This window comes from Trematomus bernacchii, unplaced genomic scaffold (assembly GCF_902827165.1).
Source record: "Trematomus bernacchii unplaced genomic scaffold, fTreBer1.1, whole genome shotgun sequence".
Lineage (NCBI taxonomy): Eukaryota > Metazoa > Chordata > Actinopteri > Perciformes > Nototheniidae > Trematomus > Trematomus bernacchii.
Genome location: NW_022987657.1, coordinates 18589 through 36392, shown reverse-complemented (window position 1 = coordinate 36392; position 17804 = coordinate 18589). Strand labels below are relative to the sequence as shown.

The 17804-nt window shown below is 43.3% G+C and overlaps 2 protein-coding genes across 2 annotated transcripts; both read right to left on the bottom strand.

Annotated features, from left to right (window-relative positions):
* Positions 1-1156: 1156 nt before the first annotated feature.
* On the bottom strand, positions 1157-17364 carry rpgrb (retinitis pigmentosa GTPase regulator b). The gene is made up of 17 exons (XM_034135393.1): positions 17276-17364; positions 15629-15754; positions 15294-15386; positions 13735-13797; positions 13495-13653; positions 13089-13238; positions 12322-12480; positions 11922-12077; positions 11486-11610; positions 9912-10100; positions 9353-9494; positions 9095-9168; positions 8750-8809; positions 3538-3690; positions 3420-3462; positions 3105-3202; positions 1157-2906 (listed from the first exon to the last, which is right to left on the bottom strand). The coding sequence occupies exons 1-17, from the start codon at positions 17304-17306 to the stop codon at positions 2700-2702; spliced, it is 2028 nt and encodes a 675-aa protein (XP_033991284.1). The 5' UTR covers positions 17307-17364; the 3' UTR covers positions 1157-2699.
* Positions 6771-7939, bottom strand: LOC117486821 (glutamic acid-rich protein-like). The gene has a single exon (XM_034135394.1). The coding sequence runs from the start codon at positions 7680-7682 to the stop codon at positions 6792-6794; it is 891 nt and encodes a 296-aa protein (XP_033991285.1). The 5' UTR covers positions 7683-7939; the 3' UTR covers positions 6771-6791.
* Positions 17365-17804: the final 440 nt, after the last annotated feature.

Sequence of the window (17804 nt, the reverse complement as noted above, 5' to 3'; positions counted from 1 at the left end):
AAACACGGAACTGCTTTACAACGTTAAATCACTACTGGCGCTGCTCGAGGTTATTCGATTTAAACTTACCCCAAAAGGTAGAAAGAAAGACATATTAAAACATAACCTATGTAATGTTTTCTTTGATAGTACTTCATAAATATAGGTTTTAGACTTACATCTGAGACGAACATGTGACCGTCAGCAACTGCTTCTTCTTCTTCTACGTTTATTTAATGGTCTTTTGTTGACATTCTAGTACTTTAGTAAGAGTAGAAGTACTCAGATATTGTAGTAAAAGTGGAAGTACTCAGATCTTGTACTTGAGTAAAAGTAGAAGTACTCAGGCCTTGTACTTGAGTAAAAGTAGAAGTACTCAGATCTTGTACTTGAGTAAAAGTAGAAGTACTCAGGTCTTGTACTTGAGTAAAAGTAGAAGTACTCAGGTCTTGTACTTGAGTAAAAGTAGAAGTACTCAGATCTTGTACTTGAGTAAAAGTAGAAGTACTCAGGTCTTGTACTTGAGTAAAAGTAGAAGTACTCAGATCTTGTTCTTGAGTAAAAGTAGAAGTACTCAGATCTTGTACTTGAGTAAAAGTAGAAGTACTCAGGCCTTGTACTTGAGTAAAAGTAGAAGTACTCAGATCTTGTTCTTGAGTAAAAGTAGAAGTACCAGAGTGTAGGAATACTCTGTTACAGTAAAAGCCCTGCATTCAAAATGTTCCTCAAGTAAAAGTAGAAAAGTATTATCATCAAAATATAGTGAAAGTAGCGACAGTAAAAGTAGTCATTGTGCAGATTGGTCCATTTCAGAATAATATATATGATATGTTTTATAATGATTGATCATGAAAGTGTTCTCAAAGCTGGTAAAGGTGCAGCTAGTTTGAATGACTTTGTATACTGCAGGGTAGCTTGTGGATTTACTCCAGGTGGAACTAAAGTCTGATTTAACACTTGATTATATTTCACATCATTCATCCACATCTGTGAAGTAACTAAAGGTATTCAATACATGTAGTGGAGGAAAAGTACACCATGTACCTCTGAACTGTAGTGGAGTAGAAGTGTGAAGTAAAGTACCTCAACATTGTACTTAAGAACAGTACTTGAGTAAATGTACTTAGTTACTTTACAACTCTGCTATTAGTAAACAAATAGGCTTTTTATGTTCAGCTCCGTATCAAAAGGTTTTATTGATATCACAAAAATCCAACAGGTAAAAAAAACAGTTGAAATGAGATGATCATATCAGGATATAAAACCGATGCATCTCTCTTTCAAACAGATCACATCAAAAAGTGCAAATGTGCTCATGGACCACGTCAAAATAAATACGATTATATACATCTTTAAAAACATCACACACACACACACACTGGAGGCTCAGGTAGGAAGTATGTGCCACACGATAGTTGAACAACGCCCAGCTGTAGGTCACTTGTGAAGAGATAGTGGTTGATTAAAATATCTAATATAAAGCTTTCTTCGTAAATAAGATCCTTAAAGGAGTAATCCACGTAACATAATATAATAAAGTCACACACGCATCATCTGCAGGAGGCTTTTATGCAGGTTTGTACGTGTGTTTCGTGCTTTTTCAGTGGAGGTTCCCTTTAGACACCGTGCAGTGTTTTACCGCCCTCTGATCCTGAAGATGGAATAAAGTGGTATTTTGCGTCCTCACAGTCTCTGTTGTGTTTTCAGACTGGGACGACGACTATAATCTCAGAGGATGTCCATCGCTTGTTCTAGTAGTATTGAGGAGTGCAGAAGACCGTAGTGGCAGATACGTAATTGCACGTTAATAATATTGCACATGTTATATAGCAGTGTGTTTTTTTACCATCATTACAAAACACTCTCTGCTATATAACATGTGCAATAATGTTCTATGATAACGTGCAATTACGTATCTGCCACTACGGTTTTCTGCACTACTCAATACTGCTAATATTTACATTCATTGTGTGACCGTCTTTGTTTCCTGTAGTTATTGAATTGCTCTTGTTAGTGCACAGTTGTATTATTATGCTGCTGTGTTTATTGTATCTTTGTAACTCTGGCACACCAATTTCCTTCGGGTTAAATAAAGTCCTATCTTATCTTATCTCTTAAAACAATGTCATTATAGTTAAATGTGCATTTTATTTAACCGTCCTGTCGTAGAAAATCTGATGAGGATGGATGAGTACTTGTCCACCATGTACAGCGACCTTGGGTCCTGTGAAAGGCGCTTTATAAATTCCATTTATTATTATTATTATTATTATAACATCCATCTGTTTGCACCTATTGATCTAATATATCATATTCCAATGACTTGTATAGACTCTCCTTGCACTATTTCTCTCTAGTTCTTCTAAATAGTGCGTTGTTTATGGTCTTTTGTCATGAGGTGACTTTGCAAACTGGCCGGTGAGCCCTCGTCTTTATTTTGGATTCATTAAAACATCATCTTGTGGCTTCACAAATCAGTTTCCTCTCTCTCGGTTATTTGTATATTTTGTTACTTCCCTTTGAACCCCTAGTTTAGGAGGGAACAATTGACTTGCACTATTTGATCTGTTTTATTGTGTTGCACTGTTGGAGGAGGAGCCTAAGATCTTCATTGACATAACTACACTGTAGCTCTGTGCAAATGACAATAAAAGCCTTGAACTTGAATCTTGTTAGACATCAGGGTGAGTTTGGGGACCCCTGAGAGTTGTTTCTCGGGGTCACAGCAGGGTGCAGGCTCCAGAGCGAGGGCTTCTGGAGGGAACAGACTTCTGACTTCTCGTTGTTTCCTCTGGTTCTTCAGGAGCTCCAGAGGGAGGCTCTCCTTTGACCCCGGCCTCCCCGCTGACGGTGCTCCCTGCTGGGGTCGGGTCTCTGTCGATGCTCTGCTTCGACCTGGAGAAGGAGAGCCGTCTGAAGAGAGAGAGCTGAGAGAAGGAGGACATTAGTCTGTCATTTAATCTGCTAAATACTTTATCCATTTAGCATCTCAGAAAATAGTGAATCCATTACAGTTTCTAAAGTCCAAGGTGACGGTTTTAAATGGTTACATTTCACTTAACGCAGCACCTAGTGTGTCTAAAAACAACCTGCTGTTCTTTAGTTAATAGGATCTCATACTGTACCTTTTTGCTGGTTGCTGATTGGCTGTTGGAGTTGCTTTCCGTCGTCCCATTGGCCGGTTTTTCTTCACTTGTGCTGTCGGGCTTCTCTGTGATTTCAGCTGTTGTGGAAATCAGACAGTTATTAAGTCTGTTATTATTGTATCTAAACATTTATTAATTTTCAGTTATATAATCCATGACCTGTGTATTCTGGATTCACACTTTATTTCTGACTATATATACGAGTTATTGAAAATATGTGTTGTTTATAATGTCTTTAGTGAGGAACAACGGGTTAAGTGTTATATATATATAATGTTCTCTAGCAGCGCTCACCTGTCTGCTCAGGTGTGGATTCTTTCGGCAGCTCTTCAGGCTTCTGGAAAGATCCGATCACGTCAACACGATAATAATAAAGAAATATTGGACATTTGAAGTGTCTCTGCAGACTTACATCACTCTGAGTGTCCTCTATCCGCCCCTCTGTGGACTCAAAACTCGACGACGCTCCCTCTGTCTCCGCGGATGTATCTTCATCCTCTTCTACTTCCTCCTCTACTTCCTCTTCACCTTTGCTCCACGTCTGAGCAAATCCTTTGATCAAATCCTGACAGAAAGAGTGAATTAGAGACATTCAATGATCAGTATAATCAAACAACTCATAGTTAAAGAACAGGGAGAGACACTACAGGCTAAATATATATTTTTTAAAGCAGTTTTGGAAACTTTTAGGTGTTTTTCTGCCATAGATGTCTTAAAAAATCCACATTTAGGAGATTATTTGAGTAGCTTTGGGTCTTTAGATGTCTCCTTAACTCACCAGGAGCGAGCATTACGCCTCATTGGCAAAGGTACATTTTGTATTTACCTGTAGTGTCTTCCCAATACTTCAGTTCAACTATAACTAATCAATTACTGTAGGGAAGGGTCAATAGGGGAAAGGAGGAACAGGATGCAGGGAAGGACACACAGAGGGATTCAAACACCAAGATGTGACGGGAGAATGAAAAAGAAGCCCACCTGAAACACTCAACACAACTGGATGGAAAATAGAAAAGCAACAGACATGATGACGGTGCATTTGCATTTCCTTTGATTGGATTTACTGATATATCAGGGATCTAAACCTATGTCTTAATTCAAAACAACACAAAAAAGATCATTGAAATAAAACACAGTTATTTATTACAAACAGAAATGAGTAAAAACAGACAATGGGAATTCCACATATATAGAATAATAAATAAAGAGTATAAAATAAACAATGTGATGACATAGGAAGAGGGTTCGAGCCACATTTAAATAAAAACAAACATGAGATGAGTTTTAGTGAAAGCAGATAGTGGATAAGAGAGAGAGCTATAAGGCTGTGATAACGGCTCCCGGAGTGGGTAGGTCTGCGGACGAAACGCTTGCGGCTCCGTGTGTACGCCCTATACGATCATTTCCTGATAACGATGACGCCATAGCCCCGCCTCTCCCCACCTCTGCTGCTCACCCCTGCGTCACCTGCGTCATTGCTGATGTGTTTCGCCAACAACAACAACAACAATGGCGGATCACAGGGTTGCGTTCGTGCTCCAGACGCTACGGACCATCATACAGATGTTAGTGCAAAATCTACAGCTCCTCGACCACAACCATCAGCAACAAGTGGACATGGAGAACTACATGAACTCCATGTTGCTAAATCTACCAAGGAGAATAAACAGAAGGGTAACCAGGCAACCATGCTCTGGGGTCTTCTTCGCTGCTTTTGGAGTATTTTGTGGCGGAAGTACAGCGCCACTTACAGGCCCAGCATATGTACTACAGCGTCTCCAGCGGGTCGAGCGGTCTCGTGTGGACGGAAGACTTTTTTGCAAACGACTACGGTTCGTCTCCGTGTGGACGGGGCCTAATACAACTTCATGATTGGATTTAAAACATTTTAAATGCAGCTTAATATTTGTTTAAAGGGGACCTATCATGCAAAATGCACTTTTGTACGTCTTTTCTACATGAATATGTGTCCCCGGTGTTCCAGGGAACTCACCAAGTGTCAGAAAACACAACCCTCTCTATTTTCCTCCATACCCAAATCTCTAAAAAAGGGGCTGCAACGGATCTGATAAAAACTGATCCAGATTTGAACACTGTCCTGACGTCAGGACGGTGGCGCTACGGCTATTGGGCCAACTCCACCAATCAGGAGGAGACAGCCACGGCCATTGCCGTTCGAAAGCGCTGGAGACGCTGTAGTACATATGCCAGGCCTGTAGGTGGTGCTGTTCTCACAGAATCTGCCCTTGCTAAAACAGAGCTAACATTTTTCAAATTGAGCGAAATGAGGCATGGCTAAAATGCATAAAAGTATAAATATGCCTTATATAGGTATGGTCCTACACTATATTATTACAATATAGCATGATAGGTCCACTTTAAGTTTGTTGTTTGGTGAATCCAACTGTGATGGTGCAGCGCTCGATGGTGCAGCGCTCGATGGTGCAGCGCTCGATGGTGCATGGTTGTTTGCTCATACTGCCTGTTACGCAGCACACACTCTGTTCTGATTGGTCGACCTGCTTAGAGATGTCCCGCCCCCTTAGCCTATCACGCACAATGTGTTGGAGCGCTAGCCAATAGGAGTGTTCCATCTATGGATCAGTGATCGATGGCTGGATGAAGATCACAGTCTTCCTCAGAGTTACTTCAGGTTGAGGTACTGTGGCAGCACGTCGTCCCAGAACTCCTCTTCCTCGTCTGCCGCCTGACCTTTGACCCCCGACCTCTGTCTGCTCCTGGGTTTACCTCTCTGGACTTCAGCTGACTTTGTCTTTTTGACAACCTCTTCCTCCTCTTCATCCTCCTCTTCCTCCTCTTCCTTCTCATCTTTTTCTCCCTCCTCCTCCTCTTCCTCTCCTCCCTCTGTCTCACTTTCTTCATCACTCCCTTCTCCCTCCTCTTCCTCTCCTCCCTCTCTCTCACTTTCTTCATCACTCCCTTCTCCCTCCTCTTCCTCTCCTCCCTCTGTCTCACTTTCTTCATCACTCCCTTCTCCCTCCTCTTCCTCCTCCTCCCTCTTCTCACTTTCTCATCACTCCCTTCTCCTCCTCTTCCTCTCCTCTCCTCCCTCTCTCTCACTTTCTTCATCACTCCCTTCTCCCTCCTCTTCCTCTCTCCCTCTCTCTCCCTTTCTTCATCACTCCTTCTCCCTCCTCTTCCTCTCTCTCCCTTTCTTTTCTTCATCTCCCTTCTCCCTCCTCTTCCTCCTCCCTCCCTCGTCTCCTTTCTCCCTTTCTCTCCTCTCCTTCTCCCTCCTCTCCTCTCCTCCCTCTCTCTCACTTTCTTCACTCCTCTCCCTTCTCTCTCCTTCTTCCTCTCCTCCCTCTCCTCTCCCTTTCTTCCTCCCTATCCCCTTCTCCCTCCTCTTCTCCCCTCTTCTCACTTCTCCTTCTCCCTCCTCTTCTCTCCTCCCTCTGTCTCACTTCCTTCTCCCTCCTCCTCTGAAGACTTCAAGGTCTCACTTTCTCCCTCCTTCCTCTCCCTCCCTTGTCTCAACTTTCTTCTCATTCATCACTCCCTTCTCCCTCCTCTTCTCCCTCTGTCTCACTTCCTTCTCCCTCCTCCTCATCTTCCTCTCCTCCCTCTGTCTCACTTCCTTCTCCCTCCTCTTGCTCCTCTTCTGAAGACTTCAAGGTCTCACTTTCTCCCTCCTCTTCCTCACTCTCACTCTCCCAAATCCCCCTCCTCTTCCTCCTCACTTTCAGACTCTCTTCCTGCGCTCTCTGTCTCATTACTCGACCCTTCCTCTTCCTCAGCACTGCTCTTATCTTCGTCTTCATCATCCTCTGTTTGAAGTGTGTTGCCGTCTTCTTCTTCTTCTTGATCCACGCTGTGACTGACTTCCTCTTCCTCATCCTTACTCACCTCCTCTCCTTCATCAGTCTCCTCCTCTGGTTGAAGAGTGTTGCTGTCCTCTTCATCATCTTCTGTCACCTTCTCCACGCTGTGACTGACTTCCTCTCCTTCCTCCTCTCCCTCTTCCTCTCTCTCCTCCTGACTTGTTTCCTTGCCTCCTTCAGGACTCTGAGGGATGATGTTGATGCTCACGGCTGATTTGTTTCTATAATCTTCATCGTGAGACTCAGACCGTGTCCTCTGCTCCGTCAGCACGCCGCTGACGCTCTCTGATAAAGATGGCCATGGTGAATTCAAACCTCTGGACGCCACCTGGTGCATTATCAGCGCCCCCGCTGCGATGGAGGCGGCTCCAGCGACGAGGCCCAGCTTTGACGCCTTTTTCGGAGTTCCCTCCCCAACTTCCGCCTTCGCCTCCTTTTGGTTTTTCTCGTTCTTAGATTTCTTCGATAAGTCTTTACCCTCTTTAGATTTGGACCTGACCTCCGATAGACTCTCCTGCTCATTCAGATGAAACACCTGTGTGTGTGGAGAGCTAACACTTTGCACCGCGATGGGTTTTCTTTGGACAGCTTTAATCTCCCTGGCGACCTCCATCAGCGTGTTTTCCCCCGGAGTCGGTCGGAGTCGCTGTTTGGACGCCGCCTTCCTAATGTCCGCGATGTTCTTGTTTTTACCGGGTCTCTGCAGCTCCTCCATGGCCAGGACCAGGTTCTCCTTGTTCTGACTGAGAGTAGTCCCCGGGTTCCTCAGCAGCTCCGTGGGTAACGCCCGGCGAGGAGAAACCGCTTTGCTCTCACGAGAAGAGAAACGACTGATCTTAATCTGATCTTTAGAGCTCTTACCCTTCCGCTATCCGTCAGAAAGCAGCGTGAGAAAGAGGCATGCGTTAGAGAGGAAGAGAGACATGCAGGACAAACAGAGAGGACAAGAGTACACACCTTTACTCAAGTAGAAGTACACACATCCTTTACTCAAGTAGAAGTACACATACTCGTGTTTAAAAAATACTCTGGTGAAAGTAGAAGTACTGACTAAACTTCTTTACTCAAGTAAAAGTAAAGAACTTTGAAATGTACTTCAGTAAAAAGTACCCATAACTAGCAGCTGTTTGAAAGAGTACCTGACCTCCCTTTATATTAATAGAACAATAATGTCATTGTTAGCTAATGAATGTTTCCATGCTGAACAACGGCAACATGACAACGTTTTCATTGGTCCCTCTTCTTTAGAGAAGACCAGGAAATGATGGATACACGGATCGTGTTCAAATCAATAGGCACGCAATGACTCTAAATAATAATGATCACGCCACCAAACACACATTCAAACTAAAGGAACCAGCCTGTTTGGGAAATGTGAGAAGTAGAAAGTACAGGTATTTGGGTTCAACATGTAAGAAGTAGAAAGTTCAGGTATTTGTGTTCAACATGTAAGAAGTAGAAAGTTCAGGTATTTGTGTTCAACATGTAAGAAGTAGAAAGTACAGGTATTTGTGTTCAACATGTAAGAAGTAGAAAGTACAGGTATTTGTGTTCAACATGTAAGAAGTAGAAAGTACAGGTATTTGTGTTCAACATGTAAGAAGTAGAAAGTTCAGGTGTTTGAAAAATAAGTTTTGGAGTAAAGTACTGATACCAGAAACATGAAAGCTGCTCCATAAATAATAATTCTGCTGTGGCTAAAAACACCTCAGATATCCACCAGGTGAAGGAGAACCTCTCCGTGTTTGAGCCAATGAGAGGAGAGAGATTGAAAAGATTTACCTTCTGAACCGGAGACAGAGTGAGGGATTTATCACCGGCGTCCATCTTCATCACGTGAGTCTGTCAGGAGGGAAAAGGAGGAACATTAGCATCCTCAGATCCTCAGGGTGCGTTCACTGACACTCTTTCTTGTTAAAAAATAATTCATTTGATTCGTTAAAAACATTTCTAATGAAATCTATATAATGACATTTGCTGAGATGTTAAAAGAGCTTGGGTCTAGAGACTGATTTCATGTTTAAAATGAATATTTCTGTGCCAGTTTAATTCGGAGAATACAAATAGTTCAAGTCCCTCTCAAGTGGAGAAGACTTGAGACATGATGGTGCGTTCACTGACACTCACCATGTTCAGGAAATCTGAGGTTTCCCCGAGGCCTCTAACGCTGTCGGTGTCCGTCAGATTCTCCACCACCTCGTCTGTGAGAGGAAACAGAACGGCAGGTTGGAACGGTTTCCTCTCTTTGACAAGAAACAAACAATCCCAGGAAACAAGTCGATCTTTTAAATTAAATCTGAGCAACAAGGGATGGCCTTCGGGGAGGAAAGGAGGGAAGGAGGGAAGGAGGGAAGGAGGAAAGGAGGTGGAGGTGGAGGTAGGTACCCTGCTGCATTGACCCTGCGCTCCTGTGTTGGTGCGAGCCGTTCAGCACCTGTCTGTTGCTGGCTGTGTGGTTGCAGACGGGGGGTGGAGGCTGCAGGAAGCCAGGTGTGAACATGGAGCCGAACTGCTCCGGAGATCGCTCCTGGGGGGGGGGGGGGGGAGATATCACAGAATAGCAATGTTGTTAATGTATAATCAAATGTATTAGCATCTAAATATCCTAAATAGTAGATTGCAAACAGATGAATGTTTGTCGGGGCACAGAGCTCAGGTGTTTAATAGTCTTATTGCCTCTGTCTTTACCAGGTGAGGAACAGAATATGAAGTTAAATAATGTACATTAAGATACACAAACAAAAATTCTATTGACATGTATATAGACTTTTACTGTAGCACTACTTTTTATTTTGTATTTCTGTATTTTAGCAGAAGAATTTCATTGCCATTTCTACACTGTAGCTTTGAGCATATGACATTAAAACCTTTGAATCTTGAATCTTGAAAATGAAATACGGTTTGAATACGTTTAAGTGCAGTACCAGTGTGTGTGAGTACCCACCCTCTCCCTCCTGCGGACCCGAGCAGAGAGGCTCCTCTGGAGGGTGGAGGAGTCCATGGAGTCCCCCAGCAGCTCCACGTAGGGCTTCAACAGGAAGTCCTCTGTCACGTCCTCCTCCTCCAGAGTCACGGTGCTGCTCGGGTCCCTGGGACGGGCCAAAACCACCATGTGACACCCGCCGCACGTCACCTGGTAACGACAGGGTGCACATTTGGATAAGTCAATTAAAAACGTCTAAATGTACCTTTGAACTTATTTTAAGGTCTCCTATTATATAATTTGTAGGCATATAATAGTTCTCAGATATATAGCTTTAAAAATATCATGTTCCAAACCACATGAAGGATTCTCTCTGAAACAGTATGGAGCTCAAACTCTTTCTCTCTCTCAGGTTTACCACAAGGTGACTTCCTTTTGATGTCCTGCTTCTTCACACATACTCTCTCCAGTACAGGTTAGCTCTGGGTGTTAGCATGCTAATGTAAACACAGACCATATTACTTCCAGAACACGTCTCATTGTTTCTGAAAAGCCCGCCCACATTTGAGTAATGTCGTCATGACGCAGATAATCTGGATCAGCTCCGTTGTTCCCCCGTTTTTAGAGATGTGGGTACGGAGGAAAAGAGAGAGGGGTTTATTTCCTGACACTTTGTGAGTCTCCTGACCAGAGGTCGCGTTAACCGAATATTTTCCGTCTATGACGTAATTTTTCCAAGTATGACGGAAAACTCTGAAAGCAGTCCGTCATTTTGACAGATTAGAGCACAACTCGGAACAGCGCCAAAATGTCCACCAGCGGCCCACATTATATTACATCCTTAGTGGCCAGGTCGACTGAGGGCGATCTACTGTACTCTACTGTAACTATTATTTAGTAATTCACACCCCTGTCCAGTTGGTAGCGAGTGTGTGGATATTAAGTAGCTATTGTCTCGTCTTGTATTTGACCTCGTTGATTTCCTCGTTGTTTAACCGGCTTTAGCAATCGCAAAATGTCACGGCAGCTGAGTGTCCGAAGCTTTTTTAATAAGCCCAGTAATTGTGATGGTGTGGATAAACGAGGTGAAAAAAGAGGGATTGATGCAGTGGAGGATGAAGGACAAGCCAGTAAGACTACAACTGACAACGTTCAGCCAGCAGCAGAGGGACAAGCAAGTGGCAAGGAAAAATAAATCATTCATATTCGTTTTGACATGAAAAGTGACCGCACAGTCGGTGTCTCTGTTCATCTTCTTTTTCTCCATGCCCTTAAAGGTTCTGTATGAATCATAAAAAAAAGGAATGATTGAACATTTGCTGCTTAGTACCCAAACATAAATATTAAATATGTCTCATCATTAAAACATGAAAAATAAAATGACGGGTAATAATGGATTATGACGGAAATGTTACGATCCTGTCCGTCAAAATGACAGACAACGAAAAAGTCTAACGCAACCACTGCTCCTGACACACCGGACACACACCGGACACACACCGGGGACACATGGTGATGTAGAGAAGACATCACAAAGTGCATTCTGCATGATAGGAGACCTTTAAATTATTATGAACATCATTTCGAACACGTACCGCCTGCACGTTGTATTTGAGGAAGCGCGGACACAGCGTGGGTTTGAACTGGTTTGTGAAGTTCTCGTCTCCGAGGCCCAGTTTACCGTGACGACCGTCTCCAAACGTGTACAGCAACCCTCCGTCTGAACATTAAAACACAACAAGAGGTATTCACATCCATCTGAGACTCTGCATCGCACTGTGCCATACCTACATTAAGATAGATCAGAAGTACTTTATTGATCCTCATCTGAGAAGATATACATGTTGAAATACAAATGTACAGTAACAACATATAAACAGGATATGATATAAGTATGTGAGCAATGGAATATTAAATATTAGAATGTAAAATGAACAGCGTGAGTTCAAGTCCAGAGAGTTCTCTTCCAGCCAGAGGAGATGTGTTATTAAAGTTATAGCAGGAGTAACTTTGGAGTTAATCCGTTGGTACCTGTGATGACAGCCGTGTGGTTTTCTCCGCAGGTCACATGACACACTCGTCCTTTCTTGAAGTGTTCGATGCGTCGAGGCAGCCGCGACTCGAAGATGAACGTCCCGTGACCGAGCTGTCCGAACTGACCGAGGCCGAACGTGAACACGTCGTCCTCTGAGAGACGAAACATCCAGCATTATTTTAATAGAAAATTAAATATATAATAATTTGATTTAAATAGTTAAAAAATACAAAAAACTTTAGATTTATAAATGAACAATATTCTTTGAAAATAAAATAAAGCACTTTTATTTCATTTCATTCAGATTATTTAGCTTTTTTTTTTTTTAAACGATGCAAATAAAGCCGTACAAAAATAGTAAAATATTGAATTAAAACAGAAATGTGTATAGTGTACCTGTGAGAGCCACGGTGTGCCCCCCCCCACAGGAGACCTGGGTCACCGGCTGCCTCAGCCCCCCCACCAGCTGGGGGACGCGGTGCCGCTGCAGCTGCTCCGTGTTCAGACCCAGCTTCCCACTGTCACACTCCCCAAACGTGTACAGCCCTCCGTCCTCTGACACACACACAATTATTATATTAATACCATACGGTAAAACTTCAATGGTCAGATCAGGTCTGAAATGCTCCTTGCATCCCAGCAGCTCCATGTGGAACATCAACAGACAAACATCAAGACACAATCCATGAGAAACAAACAACAAACATGGAACATCACATCAGGATCAATGAGAGCTGCTCAAAGAGCCTTCAGCGTGCATCTGATCTGCAGCTCTGTGTTTACTGAGAGGACTGGAGCACAAAGGATGCTTCAGTCTGACTTTATTGATCTCCATCAGATGGTAGCAGTTCAGATTCTCTGTCAGAGCATGCTTTGGGTCCCAGAGGATGTTGTTGCCTCTCCGGTTATTATGGTCTGTGAGTCAGGAAGTCTCTGACAGGGTGACCAACAGTCTTTGAGCAGATTTCTAACAGGTGGAGCAGGTTAGATTTGAAAGCTGTTGACAAACACTTGTACCAGGTAGTGTTGCAGTACTGTAGAACAGACACAATCACTGATGTAAAGAACAACAGAAGAGTTTCTCTGCTCGCCCCAAAAGACCCCTAATGGACTTCCCTTTAGTCAGAAGATCTCTGCACAATAACCCCTCCCCCGGAGCTCACCTGTGATGAAGGCGGAGTGGTAGTACCCGCAGGACACCCAGCTGATGGAGCGCCCCACGCTGACTTCCTGTGGCGTCGAGGCGTGGCTCTCCTTCCCCAGACCGATCTGCCCCTCCGTGTTGTCGCCCCACATGAACAGGTCCCCCCCCTCTGTGAACACATCCTTTACTCAAGTAGAAGTACACATACACGTGTTTAAAAATACTCTGGTGAAAGTAGAAGTACTGACTAAACTTCTTTACTCAAGTAGAAGTAAAGAACTTTGAAATGTACTTCAGTAAAAAGTACCCATAGCTAGCATCTGTTTTAAAGAGTACCTGACCTCCCTTTATATTAATAAACAATAATGTCATTGTTAGACCCCAGAGCTCCCAGCTGCTGTGCATAATGACAATCTGAAGTTCACCTGTGAGCACGGCCGAGGTGTTGGAGCCGGCAGCGAGCATTTTGATTGGTCCCCGCGAGTCGAAGAAGGCGATCCTCTGGAAGGACGTCCTCTCCTCACAGTCCCCGAGGCCCAGCTGACCCTCACTGTTCCCCCCCGAGGAGAACACCCCGCCCTGGGCTGCACGGAGGAAGACACACCTCACATTATCTCTCTTGATATGACCTGTTTATAAAGCCAACTCACCAGGTAGACCCTCACCTGTGTAGAGCAGAGTGTGGTTCCTCCCACAGGCCACAGTCTGCACTCTCTCACATTTCAGAGCTGGAATTAGAAGAAGTGAATCTTTATTAAAGCACATTTGAGCTGGAAATAACAAGTGACAGGAGACGATATTACTCAAGTGAAGTAGAAGTACCTTGAATACTCAATACTCAAGTGAATGTACTTAGTCATGCCAACTCCCCCCTTTGCAAACTGAAGACCCAGCTGTTTCTCTTATACCGTGATGCAGCAGCTCTTACTATGGTCGGGATTATTTGGAGTAAACATGTCAGCACTGTTCTTGTTGTCCTTAGTTTGACTCTTTATGGTTTATTGCACTTATTGTAAGTCGCTTTGGATAAAAGCCTCAGCTAAATGCTATGATGTAATGCAGTCTACTTACTTACATTCGACCGGCAACCTTGAGTTGAGAGGAGTTAGGATTGTTAGATTGCTTGTTTTAATAAAGTCTCTAAATGTATTTTGGAACATACCTAAATACCTAAATAAAAGATAACATGCTAGGAATGTGTTTTACTTGATTACCTCAGTACATCTAATCGTAGCATGAGTGCACAGAGATGTGATCGCAGCCTCTCTGCAGATTACAGCAGATTACAGACCCTCCAGATTGGGATTATAACAGAAACAAATCTCTGGGTTTCCTCCAGCAGGGCTCTCACACACGAAGAGCATGCACACGGAGAGACACAACTATACAACTATTTCTCTATATCCTAAAAGAGTCCCTCTCAGGTCCCTCTCAGGTCCCTCTGAGGTCCCTCTGAGGTCCCTCTCAGGTCCCTCTCAGGTCCCTCTCAGGTCCCTCTGAGGTCCCTCTCAGGTCCCTCTGAGGTCCCTCTGAGGTCCCTCTCAGGTCCCTCTCAGGTCCCTCTCAGGTCCCTCTCAGGTCCCTCTCAGGTCCCTCTGAGGTCCCTCTCGGGTCCCTCTCAGGTCCCTCTCAGGTCCCTCTCAGGTCCCTCTCAGGTCCCTCTCAGGTCCCTCTCAGGTCCCTCTGAGGTCCCTCTCGGGTCCCTCTCAGGTCCCTCTCAGGTCCCTCTGAGGTCCCTCTCAGGTCCCTCTCAGGTCCCTCTCAGGTCCCTCTCAGGTCCCTCTCAGGTCCCTCTGAGGTCCCTCTGAGGTCCCTCTGAGGTCCCTCTCAGGTCCCTCTCAGGTCCCTCTCAGGTCCCTCTCAGGTCCCTCTCAGGTCCCTCTGAGGTCCCTCTCAGGTCCCTCTCAGGTCCCTCTCAGGTCCCTCTGAGGTCCCTCTCAGGTCCCTCTCAGGTCGCTCTGAGGTCGCTCTGAGGTCCCTCTCAGGTCCCTCTCAGGTCCCTCTCAGGTCCCTCTCAGGTCCCTCTGAGGTCCCTCTCAGGTCCCTCTCAGGTCCCTCTCAGGTCCCTCTGAGGTCCCTCTCAGGTCCCTCTCAGGTCGCTCTGAGGTCGCTCTGAGGTCCCTCTGAAGAGTCAGCAGCAGGTGTCGGAGGCAGCATTTTGCACCCAGCGCTCTCCCACCTGTTTGGGAGTAAACTGGGGAAAAGAGCTCTTTTAAAGACACACCTTTGACACACGTCGGCTTGCTCACGGTCGCTTTGGAGCCCAGACCCAGCTGGCCCCAGTTGTTGCTCCCAAACATGAAGAGTTTCCCATTTTCTGTGGAGAGAAAGGAACATTTCTGAGGTGTTTGAGGTGCATTTTGAGGTTTAGCGTGATTAAATACAGAAGTAGGAGGCACACATGTATTTCATTGTGGGCAAAATAACATTTTCCTTGCAGGGAAATCAGAATGAGAAAGACTTTACTTGTTGTCTTCATAGATACATCTGTAAACTCTGATATTTTAAAGATTTTAAACGTTTCCAAGTCCAGTCAAAGACGTGTGAAATGTGTCTTACCTGTGATCAAGGCGGTGTGCTCGTCCCCGCAGGCGATCTTTAAGGGGACGTCGTTTTTAAGCCAGAATTTACTCGGGACGTTTTCCGCAAATTTGCTCTTTCCAAAAGTAAAAACTGCCCCTGATTCTGACAGAGAAGAAGAGGAATAACATCTCAATTACAGAAAGTATTCAATGAATTAATTATCAGTGAAGTGTATGGGTCTTCAACTAAAGCTGAGGTTACTTTGTATTTATAGATTATTTATACTAAATCAACAAACAAACACACGAGGATGCAAACTGCAAAATTGTAGTAACAGCTTCTGCATTTAAATTATGAACATGTGAATGAATCAATAATTAAAATGCAATGCGATACTATAAATTATTCAGAGATACATTCTTCATAATGAGTACTTTTGGTATATTTTAATGGTAATATCAATCAATCAAAACTTTATTACAGACTCAGGGTCCAGATAAAAGACAAGACATTACACATAATAAATTACATACAACAAATTCATAGTTTAAGAATAATTTAAATCAGTGTCCTACAAAGAGACAACTATAGCAATGTCTCCACAGCTGTGATTGGTAGCGTGTAGTACTAAACCTTATGTTTGATAAGGCCAAGAGGATTTCATTATCAGAGTCATTAAGCCGGCAAATATATTTATACATGAGATTTCTTAAGACAGCTTGTAGAGTATTGACTCCTGCAGCCACACACATTTCACTTGCACTAGACCATCGAGGTCTCTTCAGCAATATCCTCATGGCATCCTTATAAGCTACTTGAAGTTTCCGTAAACTTGCTTTTCTGTAGTTTGACCACAAATGTGCAAAGTGGTGTGCAATATGCTCTGAACAGAGACATCTGCACTCCATCTGTACACACACTCAACTTAGGTAAGAGAATGTTTGTTGTGCATACATCATGCGGCATTGCCTATAAATATCTTCATCATCTGTCATTTGTTCTGAAATAAAGTGTCCAAGATTAACTTATTACAGACACTAAGATTAATATCAGACCATTTAAAATCAGGATATGTTAGACTTCATTCAAGATTTAATGCAAGATATTACAGATAATTGTTTACACCTCGGTATTAGTACTTTTACTTAAATAAAACAACTTCTTCGATCAGTGACTTTAACTGTGGGGTAAATATACTGCAATACAAATGTATAATTCCCCTTTAAAAGACATTTAAAGTAGCATAACATGGAAATACTCATGTAGAAGTACCTCTAAACTGTAGTTCAGTAATGAAGTGTGTGCATTATGTAAAGACTAACTGAATGAAGGCAGATCAGAAACTAGCTTCTCAGTTACAGATATTAGGTTTCTAACAATAGAAAACACATTAAAAACCAACTTTGTTTTAGTTATTCCAGCTAAGAAAAGAGGAAAGAAAACACTTACAGCCGATAACCTGAAATACTTCACCAACTTGTGAGTAATAACGTGTATAATAAATACTTAAATATATGATTAAAGCAGGGAAAGTGAAGCTAAAACTGTTTATTTTCCGTTAGCCAGCGAGCTAAAGCAGAAGCTAAACTGCACTTTAAATGCACGCTAACGGCTCATTCAACACTTTAGATATAATTCACTTAGTTTTAAGGGTAAATATGCTATTTAGCTATAGTTATTTACCTGGAATCTCGTCCTCGGTCTCTCCTGCCATCTCTGCGGGACTTTAATCCGCTTTTCTCGGCGTCGTGGGCGTGTTGCTGCCCCTCTTGTTTACGACTCTGACAACCCGGAAGTAAACAAAACTTCTCCTAGGTTACGACGCCGACAACGTGACCCTTAAAGGGACAGTACCTTATTTTAACGTGAGGAGGAAGAATAACACAACTAGTGTACAAATACTCACTTAAAGTACACAGAGTAGGATGTTGTACTTGAGTAAAACTAAAAGTACTCACATTTTGTACTTGAGTAAAAGTAGAAGTTCTTCTACTTGAGTAAAAGTAGAAGTACTCAGATCTTGTACTTGAGTAAAAGTAGAAGTACCAGAGTGTAGGAATACTCTGTTACAGTAAAAGTCCTGCATTCAAAATGTTCCTCAAGTAAAAGTAGAAAAGTATCATCATCAAAATATAGTTAAAGTAGCGACAGTAAAAGTAGTCAATGTGCAGATTGGTCCATTTCAGAATAATATATATGATATGTTTTATAA